This window comes from Erinaceus europaeus, chromosome 2 (genome assembly GCF_950295315.1).
Source record: "Erinaceus europaeus chromosome 2, mEriEur2.1, whole genome shotgun sequence".
NCBI classification, from domain to species: Eukaryota; Metazoa; Chordata; class Mammalia; order Eulipotyphla; family Erinaceidae; genus Erinaceus; species Erinaceus europaeus.
The window spans coordinates 196872318-196895791 of NC_080163.1; the positions used below are offsets into that span (position 1 = coordinate 196872318).

At 48.6% G+C, this 23474-nt stretch overlaps 2 protein-coding genes across 5 annotated transcripts in view; both read left to right on the forward strand.

Moving 5' to 3' along the window:
• LOC103122285 (zinc finger protein 112) overlaps positions 1 to 416 on the forward strand; it is a 34962-nt gene extending 34546 nt beyond the window's left edge. Inside the window, exon 8 of the transcript XR_009548397.1 lies at positions 310 to 416. The gene's annotated coding sequence lies outside the window, so the exon portion shown is untranslated. The remainder of the gene's footprint in view (positions 1 to 309) is intronic.
• LOC132536849 (zinc finger protein 235-like) lies at positions 335 to 20114 on the forward strand. 4 transcript variants are annotated; one of them, XM_060186217.1, is made up of 5 exons: positions 335 to 554; positions 2981 to 3028; positions 4236 to 4362; positions 6833 to 6916; positions 16626 to 20114. In XM_060186217.1, the coding sequence occupies exons 1-5, from the start codon at positions 465 to 467 to the stop codon at positions 18596 to 18598; spliced, it is 2322 nt and encodes a 773-aa protein (XP_060042200.1). In that variant the 5' UTR covers positions 335 to 464; the 3' UTR covers positions 18599 to 20114. The 4 variants fall into 4 exon arrangements, with proteins under 4 accessions (XP_060042200.1, XP_060042201.1, XP_060042203.1 ...); XM_060186220.1 differs by having other exon boundaries at positions 454 to 554; positions 2892 to 3028; XM_060186219.1 differs by having other exon boundaries at positions 456 to 554; positions 2872 to 3028.
• Positions 20115 to 23474: the final 3360 nt, after the last annotated feature.

Consider the following 23474-nt stretch of genomic DNA (forward strand, 5'->3'; position numbering starts at 1 on the left):
GCCTGCACTACGAAGACCATCTTTTTCCATTGTTGTTGGATAGGATATAGAGAAACTGAGGAGGGGGAGACAGAGAAGGGGAGAGAAAAATAGACTCCCGAAGACCTGCTTCACCGCTTGTGAAGTGAGGAGCAGAGGTTCTCCTCTTGCAAGTGGGGAGCAGGGGTCTCGAACCCGGATCCTTCCGCTGGTCCTTGTGCTTCACGCTATGTGCGCTAGTTCCCTCCCGGCCCCCTTATCGTGCAAACTTTACATGTACCTGCAGCCCTATTTATTTTTTTTTCCGGCCCCATTTTTTAAAACTTGCAGTTATTTGCACACGAGCCAGAACCAATAACCAACAAGAATCCGACAACTACCGCCCCAGAATCCAAACCCCAAAATAGCTGGTGGCCTGCAGGAGCACGGCCTCCGCGAGCGGCCTTCTGGGAAACGTAGTTCGTGCGGCGTGCGCCCCGCTGCGCATGTCGGGAAGTGTAGTCCCCGGACAGAGCGGCATCCGGAGGCACTTCCGCTCTGGGAAGGCGAGGCCAGCGGAGCGCGCTCCCAGCCAGGTGAGTCGGAGCTGCCTTCCGCGGCTCGCGCGGTGCTCGATGCCCCTTTCGGAGCAGGGCGGCCTTGGCCCGGAACCAAGGTTTCTGTGGGAGTAAAGGGTCCCCCGCTCCGCCAGGCAATACAGCCTCGGCTGCTTCTGCTCCATCTCCTGGTTGCAAAGGGCTAGTTGCAGCCTGGTGGGGTCTTTGCAAGAGTTTAAGGAAAAGGGGCATGGGCTGCATAGTGTTGATGCTAAAAAGACTCTCATCCCTGAGAATTCCCAGGTTCAATCCCCACACCACCATATGCCAGAGCTGAGCAGGGCTCTGGTTAAAAGTTCGATATAGCCAAGAAAGGATGCAGGTAGCTAGAGCTGAGTGACAGCGATGCAATCAGTTGCAATCTGCAGAGGAGAGGCACCTTGTGTGTTTTCCTAAAAACAATTTTCTTTCCTGTTTGGTTTAATTTGAGCAAGCTGTTCAACTGGCTGATAGTGGGGCTGGGCATTGAACCTGAGACCTCGAAGCTTCAAACGTGAAAGTCTTATTTTGCAGAACTATTATTCCGTAACTGTGACCCCTTTATTTGCAATAAGGAGGAAAGAAGGAGACTTGCAAACAAAGAGTTAGGAGGAAGATAGCATAGTGGTTACGCAAACAATTTTCACACTTGAGGCTCTGCCATCCCAGGTTCAATCCCTGACATCGCCGTATCCCAGAGCTGAGTAGCAGTACCCTAGTTTTTTTTTTTTGTTTTTTGCCTGCAGGGTTAATGCTGGGGCTCGGTGCCTGCACCATGAAACCACTGCTCCTGGAGGCCATTTTCCCCCCCTTTTGTTGCCCTTGTTGTAGCCTTGCTGTGGTTATTGTTGTTGTTGATGTCGTTCGTTGTTGGATAGGACAGAGAGAAATGGAGAGAGGAGGGGAAGACAAAGGAGGAGAGAAAGACAGATGCCTGCAGACCTGCTTCAGCGCCTGTGAAGCGACTCCCCTGCAGCCGGGGGCTGGAACTGGGATCCTTATGCAGGTCCTTTTGCTTTGCGCCATGTGCACTTAACCCGCTGTGCTACCTCGAGACCCCCAGTTGTTTGTTTCTTAATGCTTAACATGAAGGCAAGAGAGAAGCCAGTGCACCAGTGAGACATGAGAGATGAAACCAGGAACATTAGGCATGGGAATCCTGTTTGCAGCTGACGCTCCTGCCAGCATGCTGTCTAGTTCCTTGTTTAGGAAGGAAGAGTTACAGTCTTCAGCTGGGCCCCTGGCAAGTTCTGATTTTGCTCAAGCAGAGAAGCAGCTGTGCTGATGAGCTCCCACAGAGAAACAGCTGTGTTGTGCAATGTGCAAGGAGGCCTTAGTGTTGGGTACTGTTGAATAAGCCAGTGTTGTAAATTTAAGTGCCATACAGCTTCTTGGAATCTTGATTTTTTTTTTTCCTTTTAAGGTCAATTCTTCTTATCAGAGAGAGGACCAGGGCATCTCTCAGTTCTGGTTTATGGTGGTATCCTCTGGGGCATCAGGCGTGCACAGCCAGTGCTCTCACTTGATAGGTACTCTAAGCCAGGCAGTCATTCTGGGCTTTTGCATCACTGCAGCTTCAGCCCTCCTGGACACCGCTTGGTTTTCAGACTTGGAGAGAAAGAAAGACACCACCTCACCCAAGCTTCCTCCATTGTGGTGGGAGCCAGACTTGAACCTGGGTAACCAGCCTAACCAAGTGAGCCTCCCAAGTGAGCCATCTTCTTGGCGTTGTTTTTCTCTCTCTTATGCAGAGCGATGCTCAGCTCCGGCTTATTGTGGTGCCAGGGACTAAACCTGAGAGCTTCAGGCTTGAAAGTCTCTCGCATAACCACTATATTTTTGGCCCCGCGCTTCTCCACACTGTATTGCTGGGCCCCAGATGGCCTTTCTTTAACGCAGGATGTTAAAAGCAGCCTTAGTCACCTGGGTGCCTTTTCAGTCCCTGTGTCTTGGAGTGGGGCTGGGGGACAACCATGGTGACACAATGAAATTGAATTTTCTCTTGTGTGTCCTGTGTCACTGAATCATTGGAGCACGGGAGCACCTGGGTGTGAAGGGAAGGAAGCATCCTCCTCCTGTGGTTTGAAGCAGAAATGCTCAGATGTGAAGGGAGGAGGGCCATCTTCCTCTTCTCAGCCCACTTGCATCCACAGGCATTTGGAACGGTCAGGGAGGACTCAGACCACAGGAAGTACTTAGGTCAGGGAGGACTCAGACCACAGGAAGTACTTGGGATAAACAGAGACAGCTGGCACACAGCCTGGGCAGCTGGACCCACCCTTGTTAAGTTGTTATCCAGTTTGAATTTTCCAATCAGGTGAAATTGCCTCTGCCCAGATTGTCCCTGCTGCCCAGTAGTGCCTGTGGACAGGCGGCCTCTCCACCCTCAGGATCCCTGATGGCTCTCTGCCCCTTCTGCCTTCCAGGACCCGGCTCCACCTGGAAGGAAGAGGAGAATCATGACCAAGTCCCACGTAAGTAGAGTTTGCCATTGCGTTTCCTAAACCAGCTTCTCTGGGCGCAGATAGAACATGTCTGTCTCGGGGAAGGGGAGGGGAGCAGAGGCAAGTTGGAATCATCCTAGGCCGGGCTCCCGGTTTGTTTTCAGATGATTGTGTGAAAGAAGAGGTAGTGTGTGTTTTGTTTTCTGCCAGCCTCCAGGGTTTTGGCTGGAGCTTCATGCCTAGGACTCCCGGTGAGGGAGAGACTGCAGCTTGTAAAACTTCCCATGCAGGAGTTCGAACCCAGGTCCCTACATGTGGTAAAGAGTATGCTGGGGGCGGGTTTAGTGCAGCGGGTTAGGCGCACATGGCACGAAGCACAAGGACCAACATAAGGATCCCAATTCTACGGGGTGTCACTCGGTCACATAAACAAATTTTATTATCAGATCAGGAGTCAGGTGGTAGTGCAACGGGTTAAGCGCAGGTGGCACAAAGTGCAAGGACCAGCGTAAGGATCCCAGTTCGAGTCCCCGACACTTTACAGCTTTTTTGTCACTTTACAAGCTGCGAAGCAGGTCTGCAGGTGTCTGTCTTTCTCTCCCCCTCTCTGTCTTCCCCTCCTCTCTCCATTTCTCTCTGTCCTATCCAACAACAATGACATCAGTAACAACAGCAATAATAACTACAGCAATAAGACAAGGGCAACAAAAGGGAAAAATAAATAAAAATTAAAAAATAAAGTTTTATTGTTATCCGTTACAAAGAGTTAAGTTAGACTTCTGGGACTTCAGCCTGAAAGTTTGTTGTGCTGCCCCTGGTGCTGTCTCCAGCCTCTCAAGGCAATGTTGGGTTTGTTGGTGTTGTTGTTATTACTTGGTCTGTGCTGGGGCTCCGTGGCTTCATCACTCCAGGTGGCCCTTTTCTTGTGGAGGGAAACTCCACAGCACTATGCTTCTTTCAGTGCAGTGGGGCCTGGGCTCAGGGCTTGAACCTGGGCTTCACAGGTGAGCTGTCTTCACAAGGTGGTTTTTTTTTTTTTCTTCCTTGTTCCCTTATTTGCTTCACATCAGCATGTGTATGTGTGGGAAACAGGTGAGAATGTAAGACCACCAGCTTTGGAGAGTGTTCAGATCCCTGCTGGGGCCCTGCAGCCTCTTCCCACCCCCTTCAGCTTCCCCTCCCCCTTCCCTGGGGCAGCAGGCTGTGGGGTTGAGAGCCTGTGTATCTGGCATTGTAGGAGGCAGTGACCTTCAGGGACGTGGCCGTGGCCTTCACGGAGGAGGAGCTGGGGCTGCTGGACCCCACCCAGAGGCAGCTGTACCGGGATGTGATGCTGGAGAACTTCCGGAACCTGATCTCACTGGGTGAGGACAGGGTGTCACGCCCCCCACACACACACACCGTCCACCCCAGAAACTCAGCCCCTCCCTGGCACTGGTGGGTTCTGTGCTGTGCGATTAAGATGTTCAGCTATGTCCCTGGCCCCTGCACCCTGGTTCACGGCTTCAGAGCCTTCCAGGCCAATTCCTGAGGCTGTCTGGGGTATAGAGACAGGGCGTTTCTCATCTTCTTTCACGGGCAAACATTAGTCTTGTGAAATGAACTGTAAGTGAGCAGCTGAGCGTAGCTGTACCAGTCTCTGTATTTCGTAGATCTTGATAGATACAGATAATTTATGATCTGATAGGACAGAGAGACACCTGCAGATCTGCTTCACAGCTCATGAAACTTCCTCCTGGAGGTGGGGAGCTGGGACTTGAACCCGGGTCCTTGCTCATGGTAATGTGTGTGCTCAGTGGGGTGCATCATCAGCTGTACTCCCCATTTTTTTTAAAAATCAGAGCACTGCTCAGCTCTGGCTGATGGTGGTTCTGGGTACTGAACTTGGAACCCTGGAACCTCAGACATGAGAGTATTTATATATATAGATATAGATATATAGTCTTCATACATATATATATATATATATATATAATTTATTTATGGAGAGAGACAGAGAAATCGAGAGGGGAGGAGGTGGCAGTGACAGACACCTGCAGCCCTGCTTCACTGCTCATGAAGCTTCCCCCCAGTAGGTGGGGACCAGGGCTTGAACCTGGGTCCTTGCACATGGTACTGTGTCCTCTCTTCCAGGTGCGCCACGACCTGGCCTTTTGTGTAACTGCTAAGCTATCTCCTTAGCCAGGCTATAATATCTGTTTTTTTGTTTTTAATGAAAGAGAAAGGAAGAAGGAGAGAGAGAGCACCAGAGCCTCCCTCTGGCACATGTGATGCCACAGATTAAACTCAGACCCTCCTGCTTGAGAGTCAGAACTTTACCCACTGGGCCACCTCCCAGGCTGCTATATCTGCTTTCCAGCTGAAGGCAGACTGCAGCGAAACAGGGAGAGCCTCGTGCCTTTTCACACATGAGGCCCAGGGCTCAACCCCAGAGGCGCATGGGAATACCAAGGACGGAAGCAGATGGCTCTCCAAGGACAGTGGAGTCATGGCTTGAGTGCCTTTTTCTTAATATGTAGAGTTAAAAGCTGGTCTGGGTGGTGGTGCAGTGGATGAAGTGTTTGACTCTCAAGCACTCGGTCTAGAGTTTGGTCCCTGGCACCTGATGTACGAGAATGAGGTGGAGGAGATAGCATAGTGGTTCCACAAAAGATCTCAATGCCTGAGGTCCCAGGTTCAAGTCCCTGCACCAGCATAAGCCAGAGATGAGAATTGCTCTGTATTAAAAAATAATAATAATAAATAGTCCTAATGTGCCAGAGTGAGGCTCTGGTTTTCTCTCTCCCTCATCTCCTTTTTCTTATTAATAAAGCTTAAACAAGGAAAGAGAATATGTGTAAAGTATGTGTTTCACCGAGTGTGCCACCAAACTTTTTTTTTTCTTTTTTTAATTTTTCTTTATAAAAAGGAAACACTGATAAAACCATAGGATAAGAGGGGTACAGCTCCACACAGTTCCCACCACCAGAACTCCATATCCCATCCCCTCCCCCTGATAGCTTTCCTATTTATCCCTCTGGGAGCATGGACCCAGGGTCATTGTGGGTTGCAGAGGGTGGAAGGTCTGGCTTCTGTAATTGCTTCCCTGCTGAACATGGGCGTTGACAGGTGGATCCATACTCCCAGTCTGCCTCTCTCTTTCCCTAGTGGGGTGGGGCTCTGGGGAAGCGGGGCTCCAGGACACATTGGTGGGGTCGTCTGCTCTGTGTATTCTTTACTTTTTTTGCTGCTGGAGTTTGTACTGGGTTTCTGTACACAATAGCACCACCACTTCCAACAAACTTCATTTTTTCATAAGCAATCAAACGGGTCTGCAGGTGTCTGTCTCTCTCCCGTCAGTTTCTCTCCTATTAAAAAATCAAAATAAAAGGGAGAAGTACCCACCAGGAGCAGTGGATTTTGTAGTGCCAGCACCATGCCCCAGCGATAAACTCTTGTGACATTAAAAAGGGGGAGAAGGGGGGGGGGGAGTCGGGCGGTGGCGCAGCGGGTTAAGCGCATGTGGCGCAAAGCACAGGGACCGGCGTGAGGATCCCGGTTCGAACCCCGGCTCCCCACCTGCAGGGGAGTCGCTTCACAGGCGGTGAAGCAGGTCTGCAGGTGTCTTTCCCCCTCTCTGTCTTCCCCTTCTCTCTCCATTTCTCTCTGTCCTAACAGCAACAACAACTACAATATTAATTTAAAAAATTGAAAAAAATATTTAAAAAAAATTTTTAAAGGGAAAAAAATAGTGTTTAGTTAGCCCTGCTCTGGGAAGGAGAGAGGTTTCTAATATGAGACTGGAGCCGGTGCCATCTGCTTTTAACACTTTTATGTGCTGCTTGCTTCTCCCAGGCCGTCAGTTCCCCAAGCCTGACCTGGTAGCCCAGCTGGAGCAGGAGCAGCAGCTCTGGCCAACGGGGCTTCCCCCCGACACAGGTAGGCGCGCGCAGCTACGTCATTTCCCCCCCCCACACATAGGCAGGCGCGCGCAGCTACGTCACTCCCCCCCCCACACACACACACACACAGGCAGGCGCGCGCAGCTACGTCACTTCCCACCCACATACACGGGCGGGTGCGCGTAGCTACGTCACTTCCCCCCACGCGGGTAGGCGCGCAGCTCCGTCACTTCTCCCCCACACAGGCCCGCAGCTACATCACTTCTGCCTCGTCCCCCCCACACGCTTCACATCCCTTCGTCACTGTCTGCCACACCCCGACTCAGACCCACGTTGCCTTCCCCGGCTCACAGAACACGTGAAGTCCAAAGGTGGGGGCTGAGGAGTTGGCCAGCGGATAAAGCATGAGGTCCCCAGGTTTGATCCCTGGCCTCTGGCAAAACCTGTGCCAGGCAGACCCCGTGTCATGAAGCTTTTCTCCTGCTTCCTTTCAGTGGTATAATTTTAGCTCTTAGATTGAAATGTGTAATGCCTTTGGTATTCGGTCATATATATATTTATTTATTTATTTATTTTTCCCTTTTCTTGCCCTTGTTGTTTTACATTGTTGTTAGTTATTGTAGTTGTTACGGATGTCGTCATTGTTGGATAGGACAGAGAGAAATGGAGAGAGGAAGGGAAGACGGGGAGAGAAAGACAGACACCTGCAGACCTGCTTCACCGCCTGTGAAGCGACTCCCCTGCAGGTGGGGAGCCGGGGGCTCGAACCGGGATCCTTACACCGGTCCCTGCGCTTTGCGCCACCTGCGCTTAACCCGCTGCGCCACCGCCCGACTCCCTGGTATTCATTTTTCTGTCTGTATCCTGAAAGGTGCCACTTGGTGGTGTGCATGGTGACACCGAGTTCTCCCAGGTCCGTTTGTGAGGAAGTCAGCCCTTTGCGTCCTAGTTAAATATGATGTGAACAGGGTCAGAGAGGACAGCTCAGGGCTGGGGAGATAGCATGGTGGTTCTGCAGAGAGGCTTGTCCCTGAGTCTCCAAAGTCCCAGGTTCAGTTCCCTGCACCACCATAAAGCAGAGCTGAGCAGTGCTCTGATAGAGAGAGAGAGAGAGAGCAAGCCACCTTACCAGGTAAGACACCTGCCTTGCAGTGCATGTGGGTGATGCAGGCCCCACTCTGGCATCACATGGGAGCTGCTGTGGTGTCGTTCCCTCTCTCTGAAGGAAAAGCAGCCTGGGCCTGGCGAAATGGTGTGTGAGGAAAAGCAGCTCCATGGTAGACAGACCGTGTCATCGTCGTGTGTGTCATCTGGTCTTGACTTTTAGCAGCTCTGTGGCTCAGTGTTTTTTATGATTCTCAAACTTGGGACCTCGAGGCTCTACCTACAAAATGATTCCTCCCCCTTCTCCCCACTCGGAGCCCTGTGGTCATCTTCCCCTGACTCTGCTCCCTCTCTGGGTATGAACCAGCCTTCTCTGTGTCCATAAATTTGGGGCAACTACATACCTCAGTTTAAAAGCGCTCATTAGTCCACCGTGACTAGACTTAGACCTAATAAGCTCAGAAAGCAGGTAGAGGGGTCAGCTGGTGGAGCACCTGGTTGACCGCACATGTTACAGTGCCCAAGGACCCAGGTTCAACCCCCCTTCCCGGTCCCCACCTGCAGGGGGAAAGCTTTGTGCATGGTGGAGCAGGGCTGCAGGTGTCCTCTCTGTCTCTCTCTCTCTCTCTATCACTCCCTTCCCTCTCAATAATTCTTACTGCTTAGACCTAAACACCCTCCTCCCATTTTTATTTATTTATTGATAAAGACAGCCAGAAATTGAGAGGGAAGGGGGTGATAGGAAGAGCAAAAGCTTTCCCCTTGCAGGTGGGGACTGGGGGTGCAAACCCAGGTCCTTGCGCATTGTAACACGGGCACTCAGCCAGGCGCACCAACACCCGGCCCCGACACCCTCCTCTCCTTCCGCTTGCTTCACTTCCCTCAGTCACTCCATCTACTCAGATAATTACACGAAAGTCTGATACGCCTCCTAATCTCTTCGGACAACACCACATTATTGTCGCCCCTTGATAATCTTTACGAGAAACACTGTCCAGCGAAGGTGTTCCAATATTTCCAAATGCTTTAATCGAAAAGACCGTGTGTATCAAGATCAGTGTGTGTGCGGTTTTGTGTTAGAGCTGTTTGGTTTCGCTTTGTTGGAGCTATGTGGCAGCACATAGCGGGTGGTGCAGTGGATCAAGTGTTGGGAATCTCAGGCAGATATCCCGGCACCTGTCGTGTTAGAGTGATGCTTTTCTCTTTTGTGTTAACATACCTGTAAATAGGGCCAGGTGTGGGCACATCAGGTGAAGTGCATGTGTTACCATATGTGAGGACCTAGGTTCAAGCCCCGTGCCCCGCCTGCTGGAAGAAGCATCAGGAGAGGTGAAGCAGGTCTGCAGGTGTTTCTCTCTCTCCCCTTCTCAATTTCTCTCTGTCCTATCAAATAAAAGTAATTGAGAGAAAATGGCCTCTGGAAGAGGTGGAGTCATTGTGCAGGGCACCAATCCCCATAGGTAACCCTAATTGGCGGCAACTAAATTGAAAAAACAAAAAGGTGACGTGTTTCACCCTTTGTTCTGTTACTGTCATCAGGCTGGTAGTTACCTCATATGTTGGACCCTCTTTGCACCACAAGAGTCAGCTACTATTGTGTTTACTAGTTTTTGTTGGGAATTTGGCACCATTTATAAAGGATGTGTCTTTCGGTTTTACGTCGTATCTCTGCCTGACTGGGGAATGAGGCTGGTTTCAGTCTTTTCATGGTTTAACATATCGATGATGCAGAAAGACTTTCATGCCTGAGGAACCAAAGGCCCTAGGTTCAGTCCCCAGTACCACCATAAGCCAGACATGAGCAGTGCTCTAGAAAAAGAAAAAGAAAGAAAACTTAAGCCACAAAATTCAAAGTCCCTGGTTTCTAACACCTGACCCGTTTTGGAGTGTTTTTGCTAGTGCCTGGGCGGAGTGTTCTGTTAGGTCTCACTCGTGTTAGTCAAGTCTCGCTTCCCGTACTATTTCAGTCCTTCTCCATTACTCAAAGTAGGATGCTGACTTCTCTGATTATAGGGATGTCTCAAGTGTCTCTTTCCCTCAGTATATATATTTTTAAATATTTATTTATTCCTTTTTGTGGCCCTTGTTTATTGTTGTTGTAGTTATTGTTGTTGTTGTCATTGTTGGATAGGACAGAGAGAAATGGAGAGAGGAGGGAAAGACAGAGAGGGGGAGAGAAAGACAGACACCTGCAGACCTGCTTCACCACCTGTGAAGCGACTCCCCTGCATGTGGGGAGCCGGGGGCTCGAACCAGAATCCTTACGCTTTGCGCCACATGCTGTTAACCCTCTGCGCTACTGCCTGACTCCCTCCCTCAGTATATTTAAGATCTGATATCGATCGGTTCCCTAGGATCTAACAACTAATCATGGCCTTTGTGTTTTGTAACCCAGTTTTACTTTGGGGGTATTTGCCTGGTTTCTGAGTCTTGTAGACAGCACACAGTTGCCCTGGTCCCCAAGTGCGGGGGCTGGGGGAGAGACTTCAGTGTCTGAAAAAAGGCTGTGAAAGCCCCAGTGACAGCACTAGCTGCTCTGCCAGTTCATGGTGTTTAGGGGAGTCGAACACATTGGCATTTAAAATTTCTGGTGACAGGATTGACATAACAGTGTGTCTTGAGGCTGCTTCTGTGAAATTTTTTGTGTTCAGCTGATATTTCTGTGATGACACCAGATTCCTAAGCAGCTCATGAGACCTGCACACCAGAACAGTGAAGTGTTCCCCCTCACAAATCACACTTATAAGTGTGTTTTAATTTTTTCAATTCTGCTAAAAGAAGTTAAGGGATGGAAACTTAGCAAACAAAATCATTATATATGGGTCAGTTAGAAACTCCGGTTGACCTTGAGCTGACAAGCTGTTTTCATACAGCTACAAGTTACTGGCCTTCCTCTTGGGCTGGGAAGACAGCATAATGGTTGCTATGTAAATGACTTTTAACATTGGAGGTTCAGGGTTCAATCTTCCACCCCCCACCATCATAAGCCAAAACTGAGCGGTGCTGTGATTGGATCTACCTGTGTTCCTCTCAGGGACAGTCTGAAAGTAATGCAGGGCCAGCGACATAGCTCAGCTGGGAGGAGACCTGCTAAACGCCCAGGTTGGGGCCTGGCCTTGACTGCAGTAGGTGGGAGGGGAGGCTACAGTGTTGGGGACCTTTTGCATCTGCAGAAGCCAGCCTGAGTAGTGAAGCCCCAGTAATGACAAGAAACAACAGGTGAGGAATCCTCTTCGGTTTACCTGGAAAGGGCGGCTTTGCCAGGTCAGCCATGAGCGCCCAGGCTCCACCATTGGTACTTCTGGCTGTTGCTTCCGCCTGTCTCCCTCCCTCTGCCTGGTGCCTGTGCAGGTCCAGGAAACCAGCTTTTCTGATCACCCACAGTGGTGACCACTGCTGCTGAGATTCACCTTTGGAAAATTTGATTGGGGGGTGGGGTTGGGGAGGGGGCAGGCAGTGGCGCACCCGGTTAAGCACACATAGTGCAAGGACCCAGGTTTGAGCCCCCGCTCCCCATCTGCAAGGGGGAGACGCTTCACAGGTGGTGAAGCAGATCTGCAGGTGTCTTTCTCTCTCCCTATTTCTCTGTCTTAACGACCAGAGGTGGTGGGTTTGTCATGCCAGCATGGGCCCCTGGAGGCAAAAGAAAAAAAGAAGAAAAGATGGAATTGTGGTGCATACATTTCTTCCTCAAGTTTAGAGGTTTCCCGGCTGTTTTTTTACTGGTTTTTTAACAGTTATTTTTTAAAAATACTTATTTATTATAAGCCAGAGCTGAGCAATGCTCTGGTGTTTCTCTCTGTCTCTCTCTGTCTGCATCTCTCTCAAAAATAAAATTAATAAAATATTTTTTTTTTAAATTCTGGGAGTTGGGTGGTAGCGCAGTGGGTTAAGCACAGGACCGGCATAAGGATACCAGTTCGAGCCCCCGGCTCCCCACCTGCAGAGGAGTCACTTCACAGGCGGTGAAGCAGGTCTGCAGGTGTATACCTTTCTCTCCTCTCTGTCTTCCCCTCCTCTCTCCGTTTCTCTGTGTCCTATCCAGCAACGACAACATCATCAACAACTACTACTACAATAAAACAACAAGGGCAACAAAAAAGAAATATTTTTTTTTAAAAAAAAAGAAATTCTATCATGGACGGGGGGAGATAGCATAATGGTTATGCAAAGAGACTTTCGTGCCAGAGGCTCCAAAGTCCCAGGTTCAATTCCCTGCACCACCATAAAGCAGAGCTGAGCAGTGCTCTGGTAAAAATAAATAAAATTAAAATATATATATTTATTCCCATGTTATGCATGTACAAACTATTGTATTTACTGTTGAATGTAAAACATTAATTCCCCAATAAAGAAATAAATTATTAAAAAATATATATTTTTTTTTTTGCAGGGGGCCGGGTGATAGCACAACTGGTTAAGTGCACATGGCACAAAGCACAAGGACCAGCATAAGGATCCCAGTTCAAGCCCCTCTCCCCACCTGTAGGGGGGGATTACTTCTCAAGTGGTGAAGCAGGTCTGTAGGTGTCTTTCTCTCCCTCTATCTTCCCCGCCTCTCTCAATCTCTCTGCCAACAATAGCAGCAAAAACTTTCCAAGTTTTCCACAAGGGTCCTTTATATATTTATATATACAGAGAGAAACCACATGAGAAATAAATTTAATGAATGCCAGTTTGTTTGAAAGGCGATGTTTGCCTTTATTTACTCCACACACTCTCAATTAGGTATCTATTTATTATTGGATACAGATACGAGAAATTGAGAACGGAGAGGGAAATAGAAGGAAAGAGACAGAGACACCAGCTGCCCTGCTTCACCACTCATGGAGCTTCCCCCCTGCAGGTGGGGACCAGGGGCTTGAACCCAGGTCCTTGTGCATTGTAATGTGTATTTAACCAGATGTGCCACCGTTCAGCCCCCAAAGTCACCATTCTTTATCTCATTTAAAATCTGAGAGGGCAGGAGTCCGGCAATAGTGCAGTGGGTTAAGTGCACGTAGCACAAAGCGCAAGGACAGGCGTAAGGATCCCAGTTCGAGCCCCTGCCTCCCCACCTGCAGGGGGGGGGTCACTTCACAAGCGGTGAAGCAGGTCTGCAGGTGTCTGTCTTTCTCTCCCCCTCTGTCTTCCCCTCCTCTCTCCACTTCTCTCTGTCCTATCCAACAACATCAATCACTACAACAATAAAACAACAAGACTAGAAAAGAAAACACAAGTCGAACCTGAAATGGAATTGGAGTATTACACCAAAGTAAAAGACTCTGGGGTGGGTGGGTGGGTGGGGAGAATACAGGTCCATGAAAAATGATGAATTAAATAGTGGGGATTGTATTGTTAAATGGGAATCTGGGGAATGTTATGCATGTAAAAAAAAAAAAAACTCAAACTCAAAAAAGCAACTATACTTATAAAAAAAAAAATAAAACAACAAGGGCAACAAAAGGAAATAAATATTAAAAAAAAATCTGAGAGGGCCAAGAGATGGCTCAGCAAGTAAAGTACATTCCTTACCATGGGTGAGGCTCTGCATCACATGAAAACACCCATGACAACACCAAGGAAACTCCAAGAAAAGTGAATAAGTACCATGGTGTCTCTCCCTGTTGGTCTGCCTCTCCCTCTCTTTTCTCTCTTTCTAAAATAATGAATGAAATATAAAATAAATAAAATATTCTTTTAAAAAGTAATTAAATCATTCACTTGTACATAATTGATAAAATCTTCTTTAAAAAGAGCTCGCCGCTGTATTTTATATTCTAGATCTGAAACCTTCTTAATGATAGCCCTGAAAAGAAAGACATTTAACATGTAAAACTTAGGGCCAGGTGGTGGCACACCTGGCTGAGCAAAAAAAAAAAATATATATATATATATATATATTTATTCCCTTTTGTTGCCTTTGTTGTATTGTTGTAGCTATTGATATCATTATTATTGGATAGGACAGAGAGAAATGCAGAGAGGAGGGGAAGACAGAGGGGCAGAGAGAGACAGCTGTAGACCTGCTTCACCCTGACACCGGTCCTTGTGTTTTGCACCACGTGCGTTTAACCCGCTGTGCTGCTCCCCCGGCTGTTACCTCTACACGGTAGTTCGCTGCCCGCCTCCTGGGACACTCACAGCGCACATTCCTCTGTCCCTGAAGTCTTGCTTTTTCCTCACACCTGCCTTCAGTTACCTGCAGTTGACACTGTTAGTTGGCAACTAGGTCTAGAGATTGATATCCCACCCGCCCTGCCGCTCTGGGCACTAGATCTTAACTGGTAATGCTAATGCTGCAGGTCCTTCCTCTGGATCTGAGTCCAGTTTATCTTCTGTAATCACTGGGACTTCACTGCTCACTCTGAGACACCAAAGCTGCCTCCAGTGCAGTGGCTGCTGGGCACACTATGCAGGTGAACTATTCTGCTGGCTCTAGTTTGACTTTATTTAGTTTTTTAAACCTTTTTTTTATTTATTGGATAGAGACAGCCAGAGATCAAGAGGGAGGGGGTGATAGGGAGAGAGACAGACACATGCCTGGCTTTACCACTCATAAAGCTTTCCCCCTGCAGGTGGGGAACCGGCCGCTCAAACCCGGGTTCGTGCACATTGTACTACATGTACCAGGTGCACCACCACCCGGCCCCAAGTTTGGCTTTATTTTAACCTTCAGGGTTATCGTTGGGGCTCCGTGCCCACACTACAAATCCACTGCTCTTGGTGGCCATGTTTTCTGTTTTACTGGATAGGACAGAAATTAAGAGGAACGAGGTAGAGGGAGAGAGAAAAAGACAGACACCTGCAGACCTGTTTCATTGCTTGTGAAGGTGGGGAGTGGGGGCTCGACCCGGATCCTTGTGCTTAGTACTAGATTCGCTTACTGGGTGCCCCACCCCCCTCCCCACTCTAGTTTTATTATCTTAGTTATCAGAGGCCTGTATTCTTTTTTTTTTAATATTTGTTTATTCCCTTTTGTTGCCCTTGTTGTTTTCTATTGTTGTACTTATTGATGTCATCTATGTGACTATTGATGTTGGATAGGACAGAGAAAAATCAAGAGAAGGGGGAGAGAAAGACAGACACCTGCAGACCTGCCTCACCGCTTGTGAAGCGACTCCCCTGCAGGTGGGGAGCCGGGGGCTTGAACCAGGATCCTTATGCCGGTCCTTGTGCTTTGCGCCACCTGCACTTAACCCGCTGCACTACCGCCAGACTCCCCAGAGGCCTGTATTCTTAAAGTGCTTTTATAGGAGCACCGTTGGAAAAATAACTATGTGCTAATGATGGTTAGCAGACTTAAGGATGGCTATAGTGGGGCAGCACACTGGCTATACAGAAGGCTTGAGGTCGCAAGTTCAGTCCCCACCACCAGAAAAATGGGCTGAGCAGTGCCCATTTTTCCCACCTGCAGGGGGAAAGCTTTGTGAGTGGTGAAGCAGTGTTACAGGTGTCTCAATTTCTGGCTGTCTGTATCCAATAAAGATTAAAAAGGTCCAAGCCAGGGGTACTAGCTCCTGTCAGAGCACCATCTTGCTCACCTGAGGTCCCAGAGACTGCAGGTTCGATCCCCAGTACCAGTTCATACCAGAGCTTTTGTTTGTAACCTTCCTTTTTGTATAATAAGCAATTTGTTAAGCCTCCAAGACATGGTAGAGTCCTAGTATAGGCACCAAAGCCTAGGGGGAAAAAAATAAAATAGGACAGCAAGCACAGTTAACTCATTAGAAGAGTTTGTTTTATACTGCATCAAAGTAAAAGACTCTGGCATGGGGGTGGGGGGTTCAGGTCCTGAAACAGGATGGCAGAGGAGGACCTAGCAGGGTTTGTATTATATGGAAATGTCACACATGTACAAACTATTGTATTTTATTGTCGACGGTAAACCATTAATCCCCCAATAGAGAATTTTTTTAAAAAAAAAAGAATTTGTTTACTTGATTCCACTACCATTCCAGGGATTTTTCCCCCCACCCAGATTATCAGTAGGGCTCAGTGCCTGCATGATGATATCCATCCCTGCTAGTGGTCACTTTTTCCTTTATTTGGCAGGAGGGGAAGCTAGAAAAAGACACCTGTTCCCCCTTGTAGGTGTGGAACTTAGGTTTTTTCACTTGTAGGGCTGGTGTTTCTATTTAGAGAAGATTTGGTTTACTTCAGCTCTGGTTTCAGGGGGTTGGGATTCAAAAAAGTGTTGGAGCTTTAGCGCTGGGCCGACACACAGAACCGATGTCTGGTTTCTAGTGTCTCTGAGATAGTGAGGTGCAGAACAAACTGCTCTGGGGGACCAGGAAATAGGTGCAAGCCCCCTGCTACCAGGCAGAGAGAAGAAGCTTCGTGAGCTGAGCAGTGGTGTCTCTCCCCCTCTTATGTAGAAAAAAGCAGAGAGCCAGGGGGCTGGGCGATGGCACAGCGGATTAAGCACACATGGTGCAAAGCGCAAGGACTAGTATAAAGATCCCGGTTCAAGCCCCCGACTCCCCACCTGCTCTGAGGACCCGGGTTTCCTGACTGGGTGTTCTCTTTGACTGGTCTTTCAGCAATAAACACACAGTTATGTTTTCGTGGCAGGTGCAGAGAAGGGCTTGGAGTTTCCGAGGTTTGCCACCTTACTGACTCACTGCGACTTACCTGAGCCCTCCTTCTCTGTACCCTTTCAGAAACTAAGAGTCAAGATGAGACAGAATCTCTTCAGGAAGCGGCACTGAAGTCCCTTTCGTTGGGAGAACTTTTGTGCTGGCATATCGAGAGAGACACTGTGAGCAATTTAACCAAAAGTCAGGGCTCCATGATGAATGGCCAAGAAAACAAACTGCAGTCACACAGACACCATGATTCCTCCTGTGACGTGGGAGCAGGAGAAACCGTCCTGACTTCCCCAGGTGGCAGCTGTTTCATGACTCTCTCAGAGGCTCATCCCAGCGCCCAGGAACACCAAGGCATTCCTGCTGAGAGTGCAGAGAATTCTGGGCATAAAATGTATTTAAACCAGACTCAGAACCACCAGCCACATTACAAACAGGCTCAGAGGAGGGACAGGTTCTGTGCATCTCCACCCTGTGCCGACACCTTGGCCTCACACAGCCACAAGGAGGACGCGGTGTGTGAAACTGACAGAGCTCGTGGCCGCAGCAGCCGTGGTCAGGACATCCTCAAGGTCTCCCCACCCCGCTCCCCGCACAAGCCAGTTGGCACAGGACAGGAGACTCACCCACAGAATGAGCGTGAGGAAACCTGCAGTGGTGCCTCCAGGCTTGGTCCTCACCGGCTTTCGGGAAAACAGTCCCTTTTGTACAGCACATGCGAGGAGGACTCCACTTACAGCGCGGCTCTTCCCTCCCCTCAAGGCGATCACACCAGGAGAAGACGCTACTGGTGCCGCGAGTGCGGCAAGGGTTTCAGTCAGAGCTCCAATCTGCAGACTCACCAGAGGGTCCACACCGGGGAGAAGCCTTACTCCTGTCTGGAGTGTGGCAAGAGCTTTAACCAGACCTCGCACCTGTATGCTCACCTGCCCGTTCACACAGGAGAGAAGCCCTACCGGTGTGACAGCTGTGGGAAGGGCTTCAGCCGCAGCACCGACCTGAACATCCACTGCAGAGTCCACACGGGGGAGAAACCTTACAAGTGCGAGGCGTGTGGGAAAGGCTTCACGCAGAGGTCCCATCTGCAGGCCCACGAAAGAATCCACACTGGAGAGAAACCGTACAAGTGTGGAGACTGTGGCAAGCGTTTTAGCTGCAGCTCCAACCTCCACACGCACCAGCGAGTCCACACCGAGGAGAAGCCCTACAAGTGCGACGCGTGCGGCAAGTGCTTTAGCTTGAGCTTCAACCTGCACAGTCACCAGCGAGTCCACACGGGGGAGAAGCCCTACAAGTGCGAAGAGTGTGGCAAGGGCTTTAGTTCGGCCTCCAGTTTCCAGAGCCATCAGAGGGTCCACACAGGCGAGAAGCCGTTTCGCTGCAACGTGTGTGGGAAAGGCTTTAGTCAGAGCTCCTACTTTCAGGCCCACCAGAGAGTGCACACGGGAGAAAAACCATACAAGTGTGAGGTGTGTGGAAAGCGCTTCAACTGGAGCTTGAACCTCCACAATCATCAGAGGGTCCACACAGGTGAGAAGCCCTACAGATGTGAGGAGTGTGGGAAGGGCTTCAGTCAGGCCTCGAATCTTCAAGCCCATCAGAGCGTCCACACGGGGGAGAAGCCTTTCAGATGTGACACGTGTCAGAAGCGATTCAGTCAGGCCTCGCATCTTCAGGCCCATCAGAGGGTCCACACCGGAGAGAAGCCGTTTAAATGTGAGACCTGTGGCAAGGCCTTCAGCCAGCGGTCAAACCTTCAAGTCCACCAGATCATTCACACGGGGGAGAAACCGTTCAAGTGTGAGGAGTGTGGGAAGGAGTTCAGTTGGAGTGCTGGGCTCAGTGCACATCAGAGGGTGCACACAGGCGAGAAGCCCTACACGTGTCAGCAGTGTGGGAAGGGCTTTAGCCAGGCCTCACATTTCCACACACATCAGAGGGTGCACACAGGAGAGAGGCCCTACGTGTGTCACATCTGCTGTAAGGGCTTTAGTCAGAGGTCACACCTTGTGTACCATCAGAGAGTCCACGCTGGAGGGAACCTGTAGACAACGAGGGACGTGGTCTGGCCTTCAGCTGGAAGTTCACATCCTCATATCCATTGAAAAGTCCACGCCGGTGATGGGGCAGAACTCCCTCACAGTTCGGAAGTGCCAAGGACTCTTCATGGGAAAGAAACTCTATATAAAATGTGATGTTTTTTTAAAGACTCATTTGGAAGATGAATTCTCTACTTTTTGCAGATGAGAGGAAAACATATTTATAAATATGCTCAGTGTCTATATTCAAGCTCCAAATGTTCCGATTTTCAAGATGTGACACACACATCACAGCCCTAAAATGCAGTAGTTTAGGGCCAGGGAGGTAGTTCATTGGGAAAGGCACCTGCCTTGCCATGAGTGCCATTCAGATTCCAGCTCCAGCACCACGTGGGAGGTGCTGATACTGGGAAAAGCTCCAGTGCTCTGTGGTGCACTGTGCTGTGTGGTGTCTTTTATCTATTTATCGAGAGAGACCAGAACACTGCTCAGCTCTGGCGATGCTGGGGATTGAACCTGGGACTTTGAAGTCTCAGGCATGAAAGTCTTTTTGCATAACCATTATGCTATCACCAAAAAATACTTTTTTTTTGATAGGACAAAATTTTTGAGGTGGAGAGTAGAAGACAGAGAAGGAGAGACGGGCTGGTGGGGTACCTCGTTGAGTGCACATGGTTACAATACACGAGGACTTGGGTTCGAGCCCCTCAGTCCCCAGCTACACGAGGAAAGCAGTGCTGTAGGCATCTGTGTGTGTCTCTCCCTCTCTATATTCCCACCCTTCCTCTCCATTTCTGGCTGTCTCTATCAAGTAAATAAAGATATGAGAGAGAGACAGATATCTGCAGCACTGCTTCACCATGAGTGAAGCTTCCCCACTGCAGGTGGGGCCTGAACCCAGCCTTGTGCATGGTAAGGTGGGTGCTCAACCAGGTGCACTTCCCCCCAACCTATCTTTCAATCTGAAAAAGCAGCCTGCAACCTGGAGAAATGAAGTCACATGTTTAGAGTCCCAAATTAGAAAAAATAAAAAACCATCTGAATCTACGTAGGAGAGATGCAAGACTGCATGTAAGACTTAACTAACTAAAGTACTATGATAAAGGGAAGTCCACTACAAGCCTGACCTTCCTGTAGGGAGAAGTGGCTCTCACCACCAAGGTTCCGCCATATATAGAGTAGCACTTGGGTCACAACTGGAGATGGGAGGAAGTTGCTGCTTTTGGACATACTGGCAAGTGTCCTCCTGGGCTTGAGCCACTGACGACCGGCCATTCTGCCCCGAACAGGGCTTGTGGATGGCGCCACCCTCCACCAGGCTTCTTTGTGCAGTGTGCAGAGCAATGTTTTTATCATTCATTTGTATTGTTTTATATTTATTTTTACCAGAGCACTGTTCAGCTCTGGCTTATGGTTGGTGCAGGGGTTGAACCTGGGACTTTAGAGCCTTAGGCATGAGAGTCTCTGTCAATAACCCCTGCCTTTCATTTGTATTTTGTAGATTGATCAAAATAACTGGATTTTTTTTAAAAAATCTATAATACAACACTGCAGTTTATGATAGCAGAGCCTGAATCCTAATTTATGACAGTAGTAGGGTTTTTCTATTTTTGACAGGACAGAGAGAAACAGGAAGGGAGATGGAGGTGGATGAAGATAAGACACCTGCAGACCTGCTTCACTGCTAGTGAAGCGTTCCCCCTGCACATGGGGAGCAGGGGCTTGAACCTGGGTCCTTGTGTATGGTGGTACGTGCGCTTAACGAGGTGCGCCACCACTCGGCCCCCTTCATAGTAACTCTTTCCCATTGAGGCTCTGACAGTTTTCAAGGGCTGGTTTTTATTTTTGCTGCCAGGTTTTCTCACTGGGACTTCATGCTAAACAGTTCCGTATCTCCCAACAATCTTAACATTTTCAAGAAGAGACACAACAGCACTGTTCCACCACTTGTGAAGCTTCCTCTTTGCTGCCTCCATGTGGCGCTGGGGGCTTGAACCCAGGTCTTTGTGCATGAAAAGGTGTGTCCTCTACCTGGTGAGCATCTCCCAGACCCCTCAGGGGCAATCTCGGTCACCTTCCATCCTGGTGCCCCCACACACACACACACACACACTTAACAAATTGGGGTTGAGATGTGGGGTGACCTGTCATCGTACTGGTCTCCTCTCTTTTTCTGGGAACCTGTAGGTGGAAATGGATCAAACTCCACTTCCCAGAGCAGAAATGTTCAACTACCCTGAATTTCTAGTTTTCAGATCCCAGTATCTCTGTAAAAGGTTTCTGGAGAAAAATTTTGCCATGGTAGTTGGTTGAAAGTTAGAAGAGTTCAGATTCTTTTTTTTTCTTTTTTTTTTTTTGAAAGGCTGAAACTGTAGAGTATATTTGGAGAAATTGAGAGGGAGAGAGAGAGAAGGAGACAGAGACACCTGCAGCCCTGCTTCACCACTCAGAAGCTTTCGCCCGACAGGTGGGGATCAGGGGCTTGAACCTGTGCACTGTAGTGTGTGTGCTTAACCAGGTGCGCCACTGCCTGGCCCCTGAGAGGCTGTTATATATATATTAGAGCTGATCACAGAGGGTTACTGGTAAATTCTGAAGACTTTTCCCATCGGAATTAGAGCAAAGGGGAACTGATTGAGCCTTTGATAGGGATTGAAAACAGGTGCCAGCCAGTGGCCAGAAGTAGACAGCACAACGGATATGCAGAGACTCATGTCTGAGGCTCCAAATTCCCAGGTTCAATAAACCAGAGTTAAAAAAAATAAAATAAGACAGGTACCCGTTAGAATTGCAGAGGCCAGTGTGTTCCTGTTAGCACCTTCTGTCCTTGAAGAAGCCAAAGAAAATCCTTGCTAGGGAAATATATCATCTTTGCGTTACTCTTTAAGAGAAAAACTGGTGGGTCAGAGAGAGAGTAGGAGTTAGGGTGTGTACTTGGCATGAGTTAAACCTCATACCACATAGTAATGCCTTGACATTCAGACACTCCACAAAGATGCAGTTTTTGTTATGAAGGCTGTAACACAAGATCTCTCAAAAGTCTTATATTTCACCTCTTAAGTGTATATTTGCCATTTTAAAGGCTTTAGGTTGAAAGTAAGAATGTATCAAGACTCAGATTCTTTTTTAAAATGGATATTTAATCATACACTAATTTCTTTTTATCTTTATTTGTTGGATAGAGACGGCCAGAAATCAAGAGGGAAGGGGGAGATAGAGTGGAGAGAGACACCTGCAACACTGCTTCACCACTTGCAAAGCTTTCCCCCTGCAGGTGGGGACTGGGGGTTTGAACCCAGGTCTTTGCACGTTGTAACATGTGCCCAGCCCCCAAGACTCAAATTCTTACATTTATTTCTATTAATAACGCAATTATTAGTCCCAGGTTCAATCTCCCATATCACCATAAGCCAGAGTTGAGCAATGCTCTGGTTAAAAGTGAATACATAATTTTCCTTAATACAGTGAGGGCTGGGGAGGTAGCATAACATTTATGCAAATAGGTTTCATGCCTGAGACTCCAAGGTCCCAGGTTCAATCCCCAGCACCACCATAAACCAGAGCTGAGCAGTGCTTGGGGGGGGGGGAGGGGTTTGTGGTCACTGATGCAGTGCTCCTCATTTTTGCACTGTCTCCTAAGTTCCAATAATACGATTTTCAAATAAAATATACACACAACCTGTATTCTGAAATATACTCCACTCCCCAAAATAAACTTTATTGCTATCAATATTGCACATCAGCCTTGACACAATTTGATAAAATTTCCAAACTATGACAAGTTTTTCTGTTCATCTGTTTCATGAGTGTGAGGAAAGAATATAGCAGAGTCCTTACCTGTGTTTTTTCTTTTTGCCTCCAAGTTTATTGCTGAAGCTTGGTGCCTGCACTGCTCCTGAAGGCCATTTTTCCTGTTTTGTTGCCTTTGTTATTATTTTTGTTGTCATTGCAGCTGTTGTTGGATAGGACAGAGAGAAATGGAGAGAGGAGGGGAAGACAGAAGGGGAGAGAAAGACACCTGCAGACCTGCTTCACTGCCCGTGAAGCGACTCCCCTGCAGGTGGGGAGCCGGGGGCTCAAACCGGGATCCTTAACACCGGGTCCTTGCGCTTTGCGCCACATGCACTTAATCCGCTGCGCTACCGCCCGACCCCCTAAAAAATATTTTATTCACTTATTTGATAGAGACAGAAATTTAGAGGAGAGGGGAAGATAAGACACCTGCAGCCCTGCTTCACCACTCAGGAAGCTTTCCCCCTGCAGGTGGGGACCAGGAGCATGAACCTGGGTCCTTGCGCACTGCCATGTGTGCGCTTAACCAGGTGCGCCACCGCCTGGCCCCCCAGAATTTCAATTGAACGATCAATATAACAGTATTAACAGAAACCCAGGCTGGGGAGATAGCACTAGAGTACAGTGCTTAAGGTCCTAGAGATCACAGGTTCAACTCCTGGCACCACCAAAACCCAGAAGGTATGTCACGAAATTGAAATAAATACACTTTAAAAGGAAAGTTTATTGAGATAGCGCCAGGGTATCACTCTAGCACGTCCTGAGTTTTATTCACCGTGCACCGCTGAGGCACACAGTGAAATACATCTTTATCTCAGGACCTCAGGTTTAATCTGCCGGCACCACCATATGCCGGAGCTGAGAAAATGAAATACAAATGTTAAATTAAAAAAAAAAAGAGGGGCCGGGGAGACAGCATAATGGTGATGCAAACAGACTCTCATGCCTGAGGCTTTTAAAGTCTCAGGTTCAACCCCCCGCACCACCATAAACCAGAGCTGAGCAGTGCTCTGGTGTTTCTCTGTGTCTCTCTGCATCTCTCAAAAAATCAAAAATAAAATCAATATTTAAAAAAAAAAAAGGACTGATTATT